General features: G+C 40.1%; 3 protein-coding genes across 10 annotated transcripts in view; 1 reads left to right on the top strand and 2 right to left on the bottom strand.

The window, feature by feature from the left end:
- Positions 1–2089, bottom strand: part of KLC1 (kinesin light chain 1) — a 60363-nt gene extending 58274 nt beyond the window's left edge. For 2 of the 7 annotated variants that reach the window (XM_071809681.1, XM_071809682.1), the window contains exon 1: positions 1873–2089. In XM_071809681.1, the coding sequence (XP_071665782.1) occupies positions 1873–1892 (20 nt within the window). In that variant the 5' untranslated portion in view covers positions 1893–2089. The remainder of the gene's footprint in view (positions 1–1872) is intronic. The other 5 variants (XM_071809686.1, XM_071809685.1, XM_071809683.1 and 2 more) reach the window with 4 other exon arrangements.
- Positions 2090–3918: 1829 nt separating this feature from the next.
- Positions 3919–11934, bottom strand: COA8 (cytochrome c oxidase assembly factor 8). Its single transcript, XM_065839589.2, has 5 exons — positions 11767–11934; positions 10481–10678; positions 8825–8888; positions 6765–6855; positions 3919–4176 (listed from the first exon to the last, which is right to left on the bottom strand). The coding sequence occupies exons 1-5, from the start codon at positions 11878–11880 to the stop codon at positions 4071–4073; spliced, it is 573 nt and encodes a 190-aa protein (XP_065695661.1). The 5' UTR covers positions 11881–11934; the 3' UTR covers positions 3919–4070.
- Positions 11935–11986: 52 nt separating this feature from the next.
- On the top strand, positions 11987–17581 carry BAG5 (BAG cochaperone 5). 2 transcript variants are annotated; one of them, XM_065839766.2, is made up of 2 exons: positions 11987–12104; positions 12926–17581. In XM_065839766.2, the coding sequence occupies exon 2, from the start codon at positions 12954–12956 to the stop codon at positions 14304–14306; it is 1353 nt and encodes a 450-aa protein (XP_065695838.1). In that variant the 5' UTR covers positions 11987–12104; positions 12926–12953; the 3' UTR covers positions 14307–17581. The 2 variants fall into 2 exon arrangements, with proteins under 2 accessions (XP_065695838.1, XP_071665790.1); XM_071809689.1 differs by lacking the exon at positions 11987–12104 and adding an exon at positions 12443–12466.
- The last annotated feature ends 571 nt before the right edge of the window (positions 17582–18152 follow it).

The raw sequence follows: 18152 nt of genomic DNA, 5'->3' as shown, positions 1-18152 counted from the left end.
CTGCCAGTCATGGCCCATCGAAGTCGCCTCAGGGCTGCTCCAGCCCAGGCTGCGTGGTATCAGCCTCCTGGCAGCCTCGGGAGATGCCCACAGTCCTTCCTGCTGCCTCCTGCCATCTCAGGCCCCGTTCACAACACCCCTGAGGAGGAGAACCTGCATACACCAGAAAGCAAAACCACTGTGCCTTTCCCTGCAAAATCTATGAAACTCAATTAAATGGGTGTCTGGTTTGAACTAGTAAAACACAAGCAGCTGTACGGAACAAGGACCATGTCTTCAGAGCATTTACATGGCTTCTAAAACAGATCTCAGATGTGGGTAGTCCTATAAAATAATATTTCTCCTGAGTAAGGACACACTTAAAAATGGATCATGTAATTTTTTGCCTTTACTATTTCTCGTCAAAAGCACTGCTTTTGCACTTCCACAGCATCTGCTATTTGAATGGATCAGTCAGCTAAATCTCACAATACTTGGGTAAATCTTAACCATTAATGAATGCAAAGTCAAGGCACAAAGAAGTGATTTATATGATAATGAATATTAACAACTATGTATTTCAATATGATTACCTTAATGTACTTATAAATAATCTTTAAGAAATAAACTCATAAGAAATGAAGTAACTGTGTTTCCATTGCTATTTCTTTTTGAGAAGTGAACCTGAATATTCAGTTATGGGGCATATTATTCTGTGAATCAGTTTATAGCAATCAGTGGATACTTTTAATATGAAAATATCAATCATGCATATTACGGTTCCAGGCATATATGATCCTTTCCTGAAAACACTTCAATTTCCCAGTCTTTATGCAAAAGACTGACCCACGGGCTCTGCGCAGGATGTAAATTAAGTTCTTGTTTGGCTAAATCTGATTGCCCTGTAGGACAGCAATCTTGGTTAGTGATAGTGGAAGCTGAAAACTGCAAACAGAACAGTCCCCTTACAATGAGGCCAGGAAGAGTCAGATTCTAAATAACAAATCTGAGTTTTGGTCTAAATAGTTATTTTATCACCAAGATTTTTCAGTTAAATATGTCTTCTCAGTAGTTGCTACCATTGCTTCTAAAACTCCTAATGGAATTTAGAAATGCATTTATTTTTAAGATGTACAGTTCTTTATTAATCACATATAAAGGTGCTACAATCACTTCACCCACCCTTTAGTTGGTCTGCTTCTCAATCCCCATTTAACACTTCCTCTTAATCCTCTCATATTCTACCAAAATTAATGCTACAGTAGAGAAATTCAGTGAAGAGCAAAACCCCACAGATTACCAGAACACAAGCACCCCAAGTCAATACAAACTATACAAAATTATTTGAATATTACCAAAATATTGTTGCTTTATTACGTACTTACTGAATGCATGATACAGATTAAAAAAGCACATGCTGACACTACTAAATAAGAAATACTGCTGTTCCTTCTGACAGGATTAGCTAAGTACCCAAATGATTGGCACACTCCCCTGTATTTTTCCTATACTCAGAAAACGTGCACAGAAAAATGACTCTTTGATCTACTGCACTAGCTTCACTTGCTGCAGCAGGCCTTTGTATACATAAAAAATTTATTTTTAGTAGTCTGTGGCAGCTCCTTATTCTTCCTTTGATGTACAGAGGATTTATGATCAATAATATCTGAAAGCAGCTGGCATTATTAAAACTGCTCTGAGTTAAGAAAAAAATCAAAAGTAATGTGACACTGGTGAAAATGATATGGCTTTTGACCATTTCAGAAAATGTAATTATCTCAGCAAATGTATGTGGGTTTGGTAATGAGACTCAAAATTTCAGAAGGATTATTTTTAATAACATCTTTTCACAGTGGCTTTATTAGATATTCTAAATAAGAGCTCAACACTCACCCAACAGATAAATACCCCATTCCTTCAACGGGGGGTAGATGGAAGGATCCAGCACTCCACACAGAATCTTCATGAAGACAACGCCGTGAAGACAGAAACTTCACCTACAAGCAGCTCAGGGCTGAATCCTGGCACGATCCGTCGTATACTGATTTTATTGTTTTTGTGTGATCAACACTAAAATTGCACATTCAGAAAACTGTATGAACTGTGACTGGACTGAAGCGCAATCCAAACCCTCCATCTGAATTCCTACATCTCCCCCACGCCAACAGTGGAACACTTATTGTATCTGCATGATGAGACATACTAATTCAACTGACATATAACACTTTTTTTTTCCTTGGATTAGTTCTAGTAGTGAATCAATTCCCTGATCTGGTTCAGCAAGCAGACACAAAAATGCCTGTGTTAATAAAAGTGAGCAGCTCAGAAGAGGAAAATGCTTCTTTTGATTGCCCTCTGCCCACTTAAAGCGTATACATGTGGCCCTACCTTAGGGATCTGATGCACAGGCTGTCAGAACACACGGCAATCAATCATCAGTCCATCAGGGTTCTGGTCTCTTCAGGGATATTTTCTTATATTATCCACTCATTTTTTTACAATGGAACTATTTATTAAAGGATGCGTTCACACTGTGGTCAAAGCTTATATGCTGCAAGATATGATTTACTGTAAAGCCCCAAAAAATTATATTACATACCCACAGCAGACAATTCCAAAAATTTATTTTCCTAAAGAAAGATGGCATTTTGTAACTTTTTAATAAATATATACCTTTCATAGCACTGATGCAGTAAATAACATTCACAAATAATATTTTCCTCAAAGTGTTGGTTATCACCTCAGCTAACGCTATTAACGACTGTTTTCATTTACTAATAACACAACAGCTAAAACCACAATTCAGTGATTGTTTTAGCCCCAATGATCATGTCATAATTGTAAGAAACAATGTGATCCACTACTATACCATTAAAATTTATTTCATCTTGCAAAGTCGATACTGACAAACCTCCTTCTGCTCCAGCTGAAAAAGCCTGTGAATAAATCACATCATGTTCAGATAAGACTAAGAGGTCAATGGCTACTGAGCTGACATTTCCAAAAGAATCTTCCCTGCAGCATAGCTTTAGGAAAACACACTTCATTTGACAATATACATTATTTTTAACAGAATCCTCTTAGGAGGTAATGTATATATATATATATATGAATTGTTTCACTGTATAAATGGACAGGGAGAACATTCCAAGGAATGGAACTTCTTTTAAATTATGGATACATGGCGTATCATTTCAAGACTTCATGTAAACCAACCTTTTTTCCAATCGATGTTACATACCTTGAGGCCAGAAAAATCCCCCTCAAGTAAGTTCTTTCAAGTGCTTCACAAAAACTGGTGAGAATAGCACATTTTTTGAAAGAACTGATGCAGTAGAAAGCAGTACGGATTAGTACTAATGTTGTTCTCCTCCATACGCCCAAGTATACGTTTCCTTTTCTACCAAGATCAAGTGACTGGCAATGCATCTGTTTTATTGCTCAACAACTAAAATCTTTACCAATCATAGGTTACAGGAACTCTTGTCCAAGGGGGGCACATTTATTTTAATTAAACCAAAAATATCTAAGATCCTATTGCACTAGCCATTTATATGAAAGATCTTGACCTTCATTAAAAATAAGAAATAATCACACTGAAAAGAGGATTATTCTAAATTTATTGTGTATATACCCACAAATTATACTTGTTCCTTCAACCATGTTGTATTATTTGTGGACAGCTACTACCCAGACAGACAACTGCTGCATAATGAGGCATTTTTGTCTTTACATACTAATATGGTTGGTGGAGACAACATTCTCTGACATGTACAACATGTTCGTCAGGAGCTATGTTTCTGGTAAAACGTGACAGTTGTCATCCATCCCATTTAACATCAACGAGGAACAGCTTTTGAGAGTTTTTTCACTTATGTTTTGGCTGGGAAATATTTTACATATTCTTGGAATAAAAGATAAAGGAAATCTACACAGTGATTATAAATTAAGACCAATGGCAACTTTTATTTACATAGTTCAACAAACAGATTCAAGCAATTATTACATTAGTCATTCAGATTCTGAACATCACTATTAATGAGTTTACAGCAGGCCTAGCCAGTGTTGCGTTCTTCATGGAGCTGTAACCACTAATTTCCAACATTTTTCTTTTTCCAACGAAGCCACCTCAGAGCTCTCACCAGCGCTACTTGTCCCATGAGGAATGTGATAGTAAAGTTACGTTTATACCAATCTCTAGGATTCCAAAGCCAGGAAAATCAACAGCACACAGAACAAGAACAGGAGAAAGATAACATGATTATATTAAAATATCCTTTGGCACTAACAAATTACAGTTCAGTCATAACCTGCATTTTCCAGTCTTTGTTAAATTAGAGTTAAATAACCTATGAAAAGGTCATGTGAATATCCACATCCATGAACAGGTTACATGTGCACTACAGGGCTACAACCATTGAGCACTTAACTGTAAAAAAGATAGAGATGTGTAGTTTTATGACCAACTGTACATGATATCAGATAAGATAAAATAATTGTAACCATATCCCATGTTTCAGAAGTAAAGCTATCTAGAAGAATTTCCTGCCAGTGCTCTCTATGGGTAGGATTTGTTTGTGCATGTATGAAGATGCATGCATTGGAAAGGGCATAGCTGGTCACCTATAAGGGCAGGAAAAAATAAAATAAAAATCACACTTCAAAGACTAATTGTATAACCCAATACAGGAAACATTATCTTTCTAATGCAGTACCTTTTAAAGGCGATGTCTTTAATATTGCCAAAGTTAGTCTTTATATCTTTAAATAGGTTTATGAAGTGTGCCTGATTTCTGAAACAGATTCAATATATAGATAGGATAGTCTATATCAGCCCTTTTTAGCTTCTGAGAACTTGCTTCAAGTTCTTGCCCCTGTTACAAACTAAAGTAATATTATAATTTCTTCCTAGTTTCTAACAACGATCCCTCCCCCTTTTTGTAAAATTCTGCACAAGAAGCAACATAATATGCTTACTGTAAAACTAGTAGTGAATATTAAGCACCGGGATTTAGGTCTTCCCTTGAGATTTCTGTGGGGAACCTTGCATGTACAGATTTAAGATAAACCTGACATACTAACCTTTCCGTAAGGATAGCAGCCAAAATCACACTGACAAGCAGCACTGAGCTAACCTCTCAAATGTCATGTCCAATCAAAATATTATGCTAACATTGCAACTGTTTCTTTTCACCCTTCATGTCTCATTTCCTATATCCTTCTTAAATTTTTTCCCTAAACTAGACTGCATTTCCAGTCTAAGTACCCTGACCTAAATATTCATGGTGCCTATGCACACTCACTGCTTCAATTTTAACTAAATTTTAGAAGTTCCAACACTTCAGCGGCCACAGTCTTCAGGCCAGCTGGCAACACTGCAAAAGAACATACAGCTGATGGCATAAACAGATTTTTGTAAATATGCCCCCTAAAAATCAGAATGCCTGTGAAAAGCTCCACAGCTTTCAGGGCTGTGCAGGTCCACTTTGAAATTACAAAAATGCAGCTGACACCACCGGATTTTACAAGGCAGCAACAAGGAAGGTCATGTTTAGGCACAAAGCCTGAACTCTTACCAATGAAGACAGGACACTATCCTGAGGTCACTGCAACAATGACATCTGGTGACCAGTTTGAAGATAAACTATTTGCTTTCTCACTCAGCAGTTATAAGTAATTTAAACAACAATCCTCCTATTAAAAATATTTACTTTCCATCTTTTCATGCTGTTCCTTAGGTTTATAGTGAGGTTTTCCCCACCTGTCCTCCCCCACAGGCAAGACAAGATGTGCATATTTCTTTTAAATATTTGTCACAGTAAAATTGTTCTTAGAGTAGAGTCTGTTATGGCATATGCACGATACAAAGAACCCTCAACCACCATTTGTTATAGATCAGTTATGGTGATGGTAGAATTCTCGCTAGCGTTACACCAATAGCGTTACACCCAATAACAATTGATACCGTTGAGCCAAATAATCTTTCAATCCAATACAGAGAAGAAAACGCAGTTGTGGTTTCATATTCAGTGGGCAGCGCTACTGTAACCGGATTAAGCACTATCCTCCTCCAGCTCCCCATTCCTCCCTCATTTCCAGGCCAAGTGTGCGAAAGGTAAAGTGTGTTTGCAAGTCTCTTTTTTCAGTTGTTTCAGATCCCCAACCCAGTTTATTAAGTTGTTGTACAAGCAGTTACACTGACACAATGCCGTAGATGTTGTGAAGATGCACGGTGGATGTGGGAGTACCCAGCTGTGGCTGAGGTTCTACACAAGATGACTTCAGATGATCAGTTTACTAAGGCTTTGCCACACAAAACACCCTTAAAACTCAAGGCTAATCACCTTCATTTTTACTAAATGCTCGCAAAATAATAAAACCAAGAATACTAAATATTACTCTCATTAAACAATTTTCCTTTGAGATGAAGAATATTTACTAGTCCTTATTTAACAGTCAACTAGAATCTGTTGTATAGATATTTCAACTGTTTTAGTCACATATTTATCAGTTTCAATTAGCAGCATAAAAAGATCCACGCCATAAAAGAAAAAAATGGAGTGCCTGATCTTGTCTCTGAATCACAGACATGAGATTAATCTCCCCACTCAATAAAAAATAAGCAGTAGAACTCAAATAATAATGCAAATTTCTGTCTAATGCTAATAATAGGATTTAAAAACCATCATTTTCTAAAATTATCATTTCTGTTTTACCAATTATGGGAAAAAAGTTTACATTTTGAATCTGATGTATAATAGTCAATATAAATACCTTCCACATACCTGTTATACTGCATATGCTTTCTAAAATTTTTACTTAGAAAGTCCTTGTAAAAGTCAGCCATTTCTTCTGCATTCAGTGTTGCTTTTTTCCCTGAAAATAAGTTCGGGCATAACAATGTCAAGATAATTCTTTGGTTTCAAACACTGGGTTCAGATGCTGGAGAGCAAGGTCTGACTCCTTGCTCCTATGAGCTTCCTGTGTAACTTGAACAACTTAACATGCTTCTGTCTTCCAGCTTTTTGAAACTTATCTATGGAGCACAGCAGGTTAAAAATACTGATCTTGAAGCTGGCGTAACTCTTAAGCCCTTATTACTTGTGAAAGTGATGATGTCTATCAGGTCTTAGATTATTCAGGGAACTAATGGACCCTGATGAAAAAGTCCATAGGTGTAGGAGTATCTGTCCTTTGAGTAAAATTAATCTCTCACAGGGCTGAAGTCTAAACAGAACCAGTAAGAGCACTTAGTAACTTAAATTACCCCCATAAAGCAAGCCAATAAATATAGAAAGAACACTACCCGTGGCTGACTTCATGTTTTCAGACATATATTTATTTTCTGTTGCTGTTGATTAATTTCAAGTAACTTATACCAAAGAGTATATGTCCTATCAGATTTATTAACAATGTAGTAAACAATTATTTTGTGAGGAAACAAGAGATGACTCTGAATACGCCACTCTTGTAAGCGGAATGTAAGAGGAAATGGTTCTCTCCACAGAACTTGAAAGGAAAACCTGTGGCTACAGCACAGAGGTAAAACCCTGAGAACCAGTGAATATTCTCAACTCCACCAGATAATTCATATACAAACTTTCTGGCATTTTCAGTGTTTCTAAAATGAGGGTCAACTTTGAATGCCCCAGGGGACATGGATATGATGAGGGAGATGGAACTGTGATATTCAACTTGTTGCTGTTTCAAAAGGCATTTTAAAGCTCCTGAGACTGATCACAGAAATATAAATTATTGATCAGTTTTATTTGCCATTATTTACAAATGGATTACAATGGATTAACATACCATGTGATAAATTCAGTCTAAAACTATTTGAAGGCTGCCTACTTTACACCTATAGTTAATTTGTTTCTTGATACTGGTATCAGCAAAACTGATCATAGATTCACTTATATTAAAAAGTTTTGTTCCAACTGTTCATATATATTGTTATTACTCTTATTTTTATATATATATATACAGCTGTATTATAGAACAGAATTAATCCAACACATGCAACCAATATAATTTTATCTCTACGGGATGTACATGCTTACTATTTTCTCTTCTATTTCTAGGATATAAAAACAAAAAGACCCCAAAACAAAATCAAACTGGCAATATAAAAGAAACATTTTCTAAATAACATAGAACTTAATTTAAATTATTTCTCAACCACACACTGACCAACAGGATACAAACAGAAGAGAAAAATAACTCTCTGTGATACACAGAATGTCAGATCAGATGCTTTACTAAACTTAAATAGATCGTTAGTCTATGAACAAAATGTTCAACAATGGCCAATTCACTGTTATTATGAAGGCAGCTTCTTTTCAGTTTCACATAATGAATTAGAAGCAAATATTTGACAGCAACTGTGCTCAGGCAGACAGCAGCTGCTGTCTCCTTCGAAGACATCTTATTCGCCCTCAAGGAAATACAGTGTATTTGTTGTATACACTACGGACTTGAAGCCGGAGTGTGAATTTTTCCACCCAACCACAACATGCACTTGAGGCAAACACTCTATATGTTTAGCTCAGCCAGCTCACTGGGACAGGAGGTGTGAAAGGAAGAAGCCCCTTCCTCTTTAGACAACAGAAGGATTATATTACCTGGCTAGGATTTCAGCACATTGCCTTCAGCTCCTGGGAAGGAGTTAGGGCAAGAACAGATGATGTGACGCCCACATGCACATCTCTGAAGAGCTCCTCTCTTCCTTTTAAATCCTGCCCTCAAGATTTACTTGTGACAGAACACAAAGAGCATAAACTAACAAAGTTCAAAGTTAAACAGAACTCAGAATGCATCCTAAGCTATAAACAAAGATCTCACTAACCTGTGTCATGTCTTATTTCCAGACCCTTGGCTTTCAGTCTTGAATAAATAAATTCTTCTTTTTCCTAAAACATGTTTTTCTGCATTAGATTGTGATGTACTCAGTCCTTGAAGTTAACCATTGTTTTTAATCACATAGCAGTATAGTGCTTAACACTCTCTGAAATAAAAAGCAATGCTAATTAAACGTGGAAATGCCAACAAAATGTTTTCCTGAATCTAGTTAAACTGGTAACTTTGTCACTTAGATCCTGCTACTTGCACGCATCAATTAATTCATGCAAGTGTTCTACTGGAACATAGAAAACATATTTGTAGAGTAAAGTTACAGCTGAGCTTCAGTATTGTTTGACAGCATCCGAATGTTAGTTTAGAAGGCAAACAGTGAAGATCCACTACATTGTATAACTGAGAATCGGAAAACAGAAAACGTGCAGCCTTAAAAAACTGCAATTACTTAGATGGAAACAGAATAATATGTACATAAGTTTATCAAACTTTAAAAAAAGCAGTTCTATGGAATTAAAAAACAAGCTTCATGTTCTCCAAGATCTTTGCAAGTTTTGGGAGGATATCATGATCAAAGATCATCACAAATGATGGTGAATTACTGAACCATTATTATTCTTCCAACAAAATTCAGTGTCTCCTAACCAATGCTGCAGTCAGGAAAGATGACAGACCATGACTGAAAAGTCCCCATCTTAGCCTTGTTGGGGTGCACTGCCAGTGCAACAGGGCATGTACTTCATTTACCCTTGCTGATTACACCTAATTTCTCTCACTACAGAGCAAGAAAAGCTGCACAATCATTTTCAACAGCTGTTCTAGTCACAGACAGGTCTTATATGTAGGGTGGCTACAACTTTCAGTATGAGATAGGAAAAAGTAAATATAATTATAGGTCAAGAGAGGTTCTCCTCCCCCTCTACTCTGCCCTGGTGAGACCACATCTGGAATATTGTGTCCAGTTCTGGGACCCTCAGTTCAAGGACAAGGAACTGCTGGAGAGAGTCCAGTGCAGGGCAACAAAGATGATGGAGTGGAGCATCTCCCGTGTGAGGAAAGGCTGAGGGAGCTGGGTCTCTTTAGTTTGGAGGAGACTGAGGGGCAACCTCATTAATGTTTATAAATATGTAAAGGGTGAGTGTCAGGAGGATGGAGCCAGGCTCTTCTTGGTGACAACCAATGATAAGACGAGGGGCAATGGGTATAAACTGAAACACAGGAGGTTCCATTTAAATTTGAGAAGAAACTTCTTCATGGTGAGAGTGACAGAACACGGGAACAGGCTGCCCAGGGAGGTTGTGGAGTCTTCTCTGGAGACATTCAAAACCTGCCTGGACGCCTTCCTGTGTAACCTGATCTAGGTGTTCCTGCTCTGGCAGGGGGATTGGACTGGATGATCTTTCAAGGTCACTTCCAATGCCTAACATTCTGTGATTCTGTGATACACAACTGAACAGCAATAAAATATGCAGGCTCTTTAGTTTTGTACATAATTTTAAAGAAATGAATGTAAAAAAAAAAAATTCCAAGAAGACATGAGTGTTAAAAGGTATCAATTACAAGCCAGTAATGTCGGGCAGAACTGAAGGTTGCCTCACGTAGAGCAAACCCCCTGACTTGGGGTGTGTGGGCACAGCAGCGGGCTCACCTGGCGGAAGGCGCGGTTCTGCTGTGCCCAGAAGCGCTGGTTGCAGGCCTGGGCCTCCTGCCGCGCCTCCCGCAGCCGCCGCTCCAGGGGAGACTCCTCGGGGGGCACGTAGAAGATGACGGGGCGCAGGTTGGAATGCTTGTCGGGGGGGCCGATCCAGTCGCTGCGGGAGTGGGGAGGAGGGCTGAAATCCATGCCCTTCAAAATACAGACAGAATTCATCATGACCGTTTTACACAAGTTTTGAAGAACATCCCGACTTGAAATAAATCCCCAAACCCCACACAACCTTAAAACATCTAAGCATAACAAGTTCAGAAATTATGCACATTAATTTACCCTGACCGAAAACATTTAAAATTTAATTTAGAAATGCACTATAGAGAAGACACCTTTTCCAACATCTTTTAATTTTTGTTTCACTGATATTCCACTTCATTAAACTATTTGATGGCAGGAACTGGCAGGTATCTAAGTTTCCCTGTAAGGAACATATAACAAAGAACTGTTGTTTTTACATAACTGAGGACCTGGACCCCAGCACGGGGGAAGGACCGAGAGACATCAGACTACGAATTCTTAATGTAAAACTCGGTCTCTTCCCGGAATATATACTGACACCTGTATACCTACTGATACCTGTATTTACAAGTTAATTTAGGGTGAAGGGTACTGTATGTAAACTGAGGCAAGCGTTGGGGTATTCTGTAAACCCTGAAGTACCAGACCAGTACAGAAAAGGAGAGGGAAATTGTGGCCTGGATTTTGGAGGGATATAAGCAGTGGCTTTTTGCCCTATTATGTGTGCCTACCTTTAGATAGAACACCCGGTGTTGCAATATCGTTATTAAAAAAAAAATCGCTGCCTAAGCTTATTATACTTGTAAAATAATTGTTTTCTACATTCCTAATCCCTGCTTTCTTCGTGCATTTTTGTGAACGCGCACAAGTGTGGCTTTTCAGGCCGGGTTCAGGAGGAACTGGCTCCAGCCGCCCAGGACTCCCCGCTCCGTTTGTAAATCGTTTTCCCTCAGCGCCCGGGCCGCACGGCGCGGGAAGGCCCGCCTGGTATTTACAAACACCGAGGACACCGGAAAACACATGAACGACTAAAGGCGGCGGGAACTGCAGGCTTTTATCGGGACACGCTCGCCCAGCAACGCCCGAGGGGGGCACCAGGGCGCTTTCCCGCTTCCCCTCAGGCGGACACCCCGGGGCTGCCCCCGTGCCAGGCCGACTCCAGGGCGCAGGAGCTGCCTCTCCCCGCTACCGCCGCCCGGATTTACCGCGCTCTCCTGCCGCTCCCCGCGCCCAGCCGCGGGGCCGCCGCCGGCTGAGAAAGACGAGAGGAAGCAGCGGCGGCACAAGCCGCCCGCCCGCAGCGCCCGGGCCACCGCCATCGCCCGCCTCCTGCCGGCCACGGGCGCTTTACGGCGGTGTCGCAAACGCAAGGCCGCCCGGAGCGCAGCGCTGCGGCCGGGGCGGTGCTGGGGAAGGGGCCGCGTTGTTCCCGCCTCCGCCCGCCCGCCGGCCCGCGGGGCGGGGCTGCTCGGGTTCGCCTCCGCTCGGCCCCAGGCGCAGCGCCGGGCCGGGCAGCGGGTCCCTCGGCCGGGGCCGCCGGCAGGTGAGGTGACCGGTGCAGGGCGGGGGACCGGGAGGGAGCGTTACGGGAGAGAGCGCAGCGGGGGTTTGCTTGGGGAGCGGGGGGAGGCGGGTGGGGACGAGTCTCTCGGCAGGTGCATACGCGCCTCCCCCCTCCCCGGGGTTGTGTCTGTCCGTCCGTCCGTCCGTCCGCCCGTCCCGCCCCCCCCCCCACCCGGGGTTGTGTCCGTCCCCCTTCCGGGTTGTGTCCGTTTGCCCCCCCACACCCCGGGGTTGTGTCCTTTCACCCCCCCCCCGGGGTTGTGTCCCCTCCTCGTTTCGTCGGACTCTTTGTCCGGGGTGGATGAGAAGTCGGTGCCGGGGGTGTCTGTCTGGAGCAGGCAGGTGCTGAGCGGGGAGCGTCGGCTGCGGGGCCTGTGCGGGGGCGGCAGCGCTGCCGGGGGCTGTGCCCGCCCGGGGCGGTCGTGTTTAGCTGCTGTTTTTCCCCGTGGCCGTGGGTGTCTGGGTTTGTTGTGCGTCGCCTTCAGCTGCGGAGCAGGTGGGGAACGGAGGGCTGAAGGTTGTGCGTAAAGGCTCAGAGCGGGTGGTGCGGTAACTACAGCATCAGCCCGAGCGGGAAAGCGCTGTGTTGTGATAGGTGAATGGCTGTGAAATATCAGCCAAGTGTTTGTTGTTTGTTTGGGTTTGTTTTGGTTTGTTTTCATTTTATTTTTCCTATTGCTAGTGATACTTAAAATAGCTGCAATACTAAGAGTGCTTCAGGATATTGTGAAAGTTGTTAACGTGTTACGTGCTTGTGTAGCACTTCATTAATCACGAGTCCTGTTCTTACTTCCCTGGTAGTTTGTCTGAAACTGGACAAAACAAGAGAATGGATATGGGTAACCAACACCCCTCCATAAAACGGTTACAGGAAATACAGAAAGAAGTCAAAGAGATTGAACAGCAAGTGGTTGTCTTCAGTGGTCTGTGTACTGATCCAGATTACAAGAAATTAGAAAGGAGCCTTACCAAACAGCTTTTTGAAATAGATTCTGTAGACACCGAAGGAAAAGGGGATATTCAGCAAGCCAGAAAGCGAGCTGCCCAGGAAACAGAGAGGCTGCTGAAGGAACTGGAACAAAATGCAAACCATCCACGCAGACTGGAAATAGAGGCTATATTCAAGGAGGCACAGTCACTTGTGGAGCGTGAGATTACACCTTTTTACAAAGGGGGTAACTGCATAAGTGATGAATTTGAAGAAGGTATTCAGGACATTGTATTGAGGCTCACCCAGGTGAAAACCGGAGGGAAAGTTTCTTTACGCAAAGCAAGATACCGCACTCTCACAAAAGTATGTGCTGTTCAGGAGATAATAGAAAACTGTGTAAAGCAACAGCTGTCCCTGCCACTCTCTAATGAGGCGCATCCTTCTGTCTCCAAAATTAACTCAGTAATGTGTGATGTGAACAAAGCAAGAGGAACTCTAATTGCGCTTCTAATGGGAGTGAGTAGTAATGATACCTGCAGGCATCTCTCCTGTGTGCTCACAGGCCTCATTGCTGATTTGGATGCTTTAGATGTCTGTGGTCACACAGAAATAAGAAATTACAGAAAGGAAGTAGTGGAAGAGATCAATAAATTGCAGAAGTACCTGGACTTGGAAGAGGAAGCAAATTCTACTCACGCTTATGATTTGGCACAAAATCAGTCCATTCTAAAAATAGAAGAGATCCGCAAGAAAATGAAGGAAGTCAATTCTTTACTTTTAAAAACAGAGAATGCTTCTGATTTGTATTTGGGGTCCAAAGCAGAATTGCAGGGATTAATTGCTCACTTGGATGAGGTGAGCCTAGGAAAAAACCCCTGTATTAGAGAAGCCAGGAGAAGAGCAGTGATAGAAGTTCAAGCTCTTATAACGTATATTGATTTGAAGGAAGCACTTGAAAAAAGGCAAATGTATCCTGAGAAAACTGCTGCTGAACATCAGTCTCTTAAAGCAGTTTGGACTGTTCTTGGAAACTTGTCTCAGATTCAGCAGGAGGTGATTTCATTTGATGGGAACAGAACAGATAAAAATTACATGAGATTGGAAGAACTTCTCACGAAACAACTTTTAGCACTTGATGCTGTTGATCCACAAGGAGACGAGCGGTGTAAGGCTGCCAGAAAGCAGGCGGTGAAGCTTGCGCAGAATATTCTTTACTACCTGGACATGAAAACAGATGAATGGGAATACTGAAACAGCCATGGCCTGACATGGAAGAACATTTTTTCCTTTGGCATTTTATGCAGATCATTGGCAGCACATAATAAAAGTGGTGTGTTTTGTGCTTGCTTAAATCACAGAGATTGCATAAGCAGTTGACTTGGCTATATGTCTGCTGTCCCACGCAGTTACCCACTTGCCATGGCAACTGTCAGTACGCCGTCAGCAATTCTGGTCATTGCTATAAGCGAAGAAGTGTGATTCTCTGAAGGAATAGCTTAATACTTGATCAAAAGGCCTTTTTTTTTTTTTTTCTGGTTTTGTTTTAATAACCTTGTGCAATGTTCAGTGAATGCAGATTTTTCAAAGGTGCAGACTCTTGTGGTATGGCACTGGCCAAACTATTTAAAGAAGACTGGATGCGAAAATTAGTATTCAAGCATGAGGCTCCATCCAGCAACTTCATAGCAGTCTTGATATACTCTTAATGTACTGTTATGACAAAGAGTATTAAGGGCAAAAACCTGCTGGCTTTTGGGTTGTGCTTGATTTATTCCACCCCGTCGCACCTTTCTTAGATTTCTCAGTTAATGGAGCTATAATGCCAACTGCAAATTAGCGTTTACATGGGCAAAGCTAATTATGTCTATTTTTTGTAATACCTGAGCTCTCTGCTTTGTAAAAACAGGTCTTCTGTTGGTGGAACCTCTTCCAAATTATTGCTTTAAGATATTGAGACTTGGAGAGGAAAATCTGCACATATATACTGACCAGATAAGTGGGATTTTGAGGATTTCACACTGCCATCCATAAACCCCTGAAAACTGCACCAAACTTTATTCAGTGGCTGCTCAGGTGTCTTTCTAAACTCTGCTGCTAGATCTGGTTTTGACCTGTCTTTTCACATCTGGTGAAAACAGAATTCACTTTGAAGTGAACGAGCATTTTGGAATTATTTTTGTAAAATTAGGTAGCTAGCTATAAAGTTGTCCCTAAAGATGTAAATTGTGTTATATATTTCATACTGGTCAGGTGTGGCTTCAAGCATGTCTTGTAAAAGACTCGTGGCAAATGTCTCCTTGCAACTCACTTAATTGTTTCAGTAACTTCGTAAATAAGCTTTCATATACTATTGTATGCACCTACCTTTTAATTTGTGGCTGCTAGTGCCAATCACATTTCTACTATAGCATGTTTTTTGGCATTTTTTGAAGCATGGCATTAAAATGAATTAATTATAAATATATTTAGTTACAGATAATTTACACTTAGCTCTTTCACATCGAGTTAATGAATTATCATTCTATAGATGATGATTTGCACCACTTTAAGGAGTAAAAACCATTTCAGATGTTAAAATAAATATTTTTAGATCTATTTTTGAGTCATGGGAGAAGACAATACTGTCTGTGAGAGACAAGTGCCTTTATGACACCACTAACTCGCACCATCATATGTAGATAGAGGAACTGTTTACTGGCAGCTTGATACATTTGTAATCTTTGCAAAATGGATTTCTTACATGTATATAATTTTACTATACTATAGGTCAAATTAACATAATACGATAGGTGACAATTGTTCTATAGAGTCCTGAGAATGAGTATTGAATTGGGGAAATACGGATTCTGCTTAAAAACAAATTAATTGAGGTGGAGATGGGGAGCTTTGGGCAGGTCTTCTGTACGTGTTGCTATGAGAGGGAGATAATATGTTTGCTCCGTAACATGCTGCGAGATGTTGATGAAAAGCTGCATACCTTCAGAGTGTGAATATATGTTGTTTGTGATCGTACAGGTGATTGCTTTGTGATTTTACTTGCCAAGTATGATCTGTTTTTTCAACTAAGTGCAATGCCCAAGGCACAGTTTGGCAATGACAGAGTGTTTGTTGGAAGGATTCTCACTGCTCCTTCAGAGATACAACCCTGTGAATTTATCACTCTGTACCTCAAAAAAAAAATTCCCCTAGTTAAAATTCCAATCTCTATTTATATTATGTGGCTAACACAGAATATTAATAATGTTATACACCTGAATTATTTTACTCATTTCAAGCTCTCTACATGATTAAACTGCAACTTCTGATTTGCACTTTCATTTTTAGGAAATATAAGAATTTGATAGCGTAATGATATTAATCTTTAGTATTACTGTCAGGTCTGCAGTGGTTACTTGTTGATTGCTTTAACAATTTAGTGTGTGTGTTCTTTGGAGGCTGTGTATAGCTTTACAAATGTTTGAACCTCTTACATATAAATGAGTAAGTATAGTTTTCAGATCTGTTCTATTTTAAATTTCAATGTCTTAGCTTTTCTGAATGAATTGTTGTGCCTGTGTCTCTAAGAAGGCAAATGTATAAGGTTAGTGTGATTTTGACTGAGTTCAGTAGCAAGATATTATGTGGATTAAGCTTTTTTCCATTGTTCTGTAATCTAATAAATTGACTATTTAAATTTTATGGTAAAATCCTCATCAGGAATGGGATTAATTCATAGTTTTTGCATGAATGAAAAGAATAAACTAAATATGCTTAACCAAAAAAATAATGCACAGATTTCTCAAAATCTTGCTTTTGTGCTGAAGAATGTAATTTCTCTGGTTTTTATATCCAAAGATCGAGGAACACAGCTTTTCTTTATGTTATGGTGGGCTAAAATAATCAGTAAAATGTAAATGGACCAAATTGCAAAAGCTTTCATTTTAGTACTATACTGAAATATAACAACTTCGTGCTGTATAATCTACCTTAAAGCAAAATAAATGATTGCATATTTGGAGGAGAGGTAACCCTACATCGTAATTCCTATATGTTAATTGTTTTTCATTTTAAACTAGTTTTCTTTAGTTCTCTCAGTGTTCATTTTTGTTGTTTAACACTCAAAGTGTTTTTTCTGTGTTATCAGTTTGGAGGAAATTTTTGTTAAGTATGGTTTCTGCTTTTTCAGTTCAACAGAAATTAGTGTATGTGCTCCTAATGGTGTATATATCTTGATTAGTTGCTGTGTAGGTTATGTTGTTTGTAAATACAAATTCAAGATTAAATATTGCTGTGTTATATTATAGATTATTAATACAAATACATTACCACGTTTTACTAGATTTTCATTTGAATGTTATGCCCTGCTGCCTTTCTCTATTTATTTTTGAATGTGAGTTACCAGAATGTAAATGACATCTGTCTTAGAAAAAGTGTTTTTATTAAACCTCTAGACATACAGCTCTCTTTATTTTTTCTCTCCTTTAAAAGTTTGCTTTTTCACTGCTGTTTTTATGACAATAAAGTTGTTTGTGTGGAAACTGCTCCTACCTCTGCTTGCAAAATCTGATGCCTTTTGGTTGTCTCTACTTTCGTTCTCTTGCATTAGCATCATTACATCCGTCTTCAGGAATAGCTTTGCCTGCTCCTGGGCTTCAGGTGGGTGATCACTGCAAAAATGCTAATGGATATTTTAAGATCTTGCCCGTTTTTGGCTGAAGGATACTGCCTTAACGGATGAGCTTGCAAAACTGAAGGTGCGAGGTTTCTTCCTATGCAAAGTCAACAGGGATTACAGAACCTTTAGTAGGAGTTAAGCTAATCTGGTTTTAAACTGTGTGGATGAGGCATGTTCACATGATTGTTTTGATGGCTGGGTATGTTTTCTCAAGATGCAGTGAGCCAAGTTAGCAGCTCACTGCTGATGGGAATCAGAAACTCTATTTCTGCCCAGAAAGCCGCTGGCTTTGTGCAGTTTGTGCTGCTTCGCCAGCTCCTATGAGCTGATTTAATCCAATGAAACAGGAGAAAACAAACTTAACAAAAATGGAGGAGGGAGTTTTCTCTGGGTTTAGTGAGTCGAGTTGGCGGGTAGAAAAGCTTCACGTGGGCCAGAACTAC

This window comes from Patagioenas fasciata, chromosome 5, assembly GCF_037038585.1.
Source record: "Patagioenas fasciata isolate bPatFas1 chromosome 5, bPatFas1.hap1, whole genome shotgun sequence".
Classification (NCBI taxonomy): Eukaryota; Metazoa; Chordata; class Aves; order Columbiformes; family Columbidae; genus Patagioenas; species Patagioenas fasciata.
This window is presented reverse-complemented; position numbering and strand designations above follow the sequence as displayed.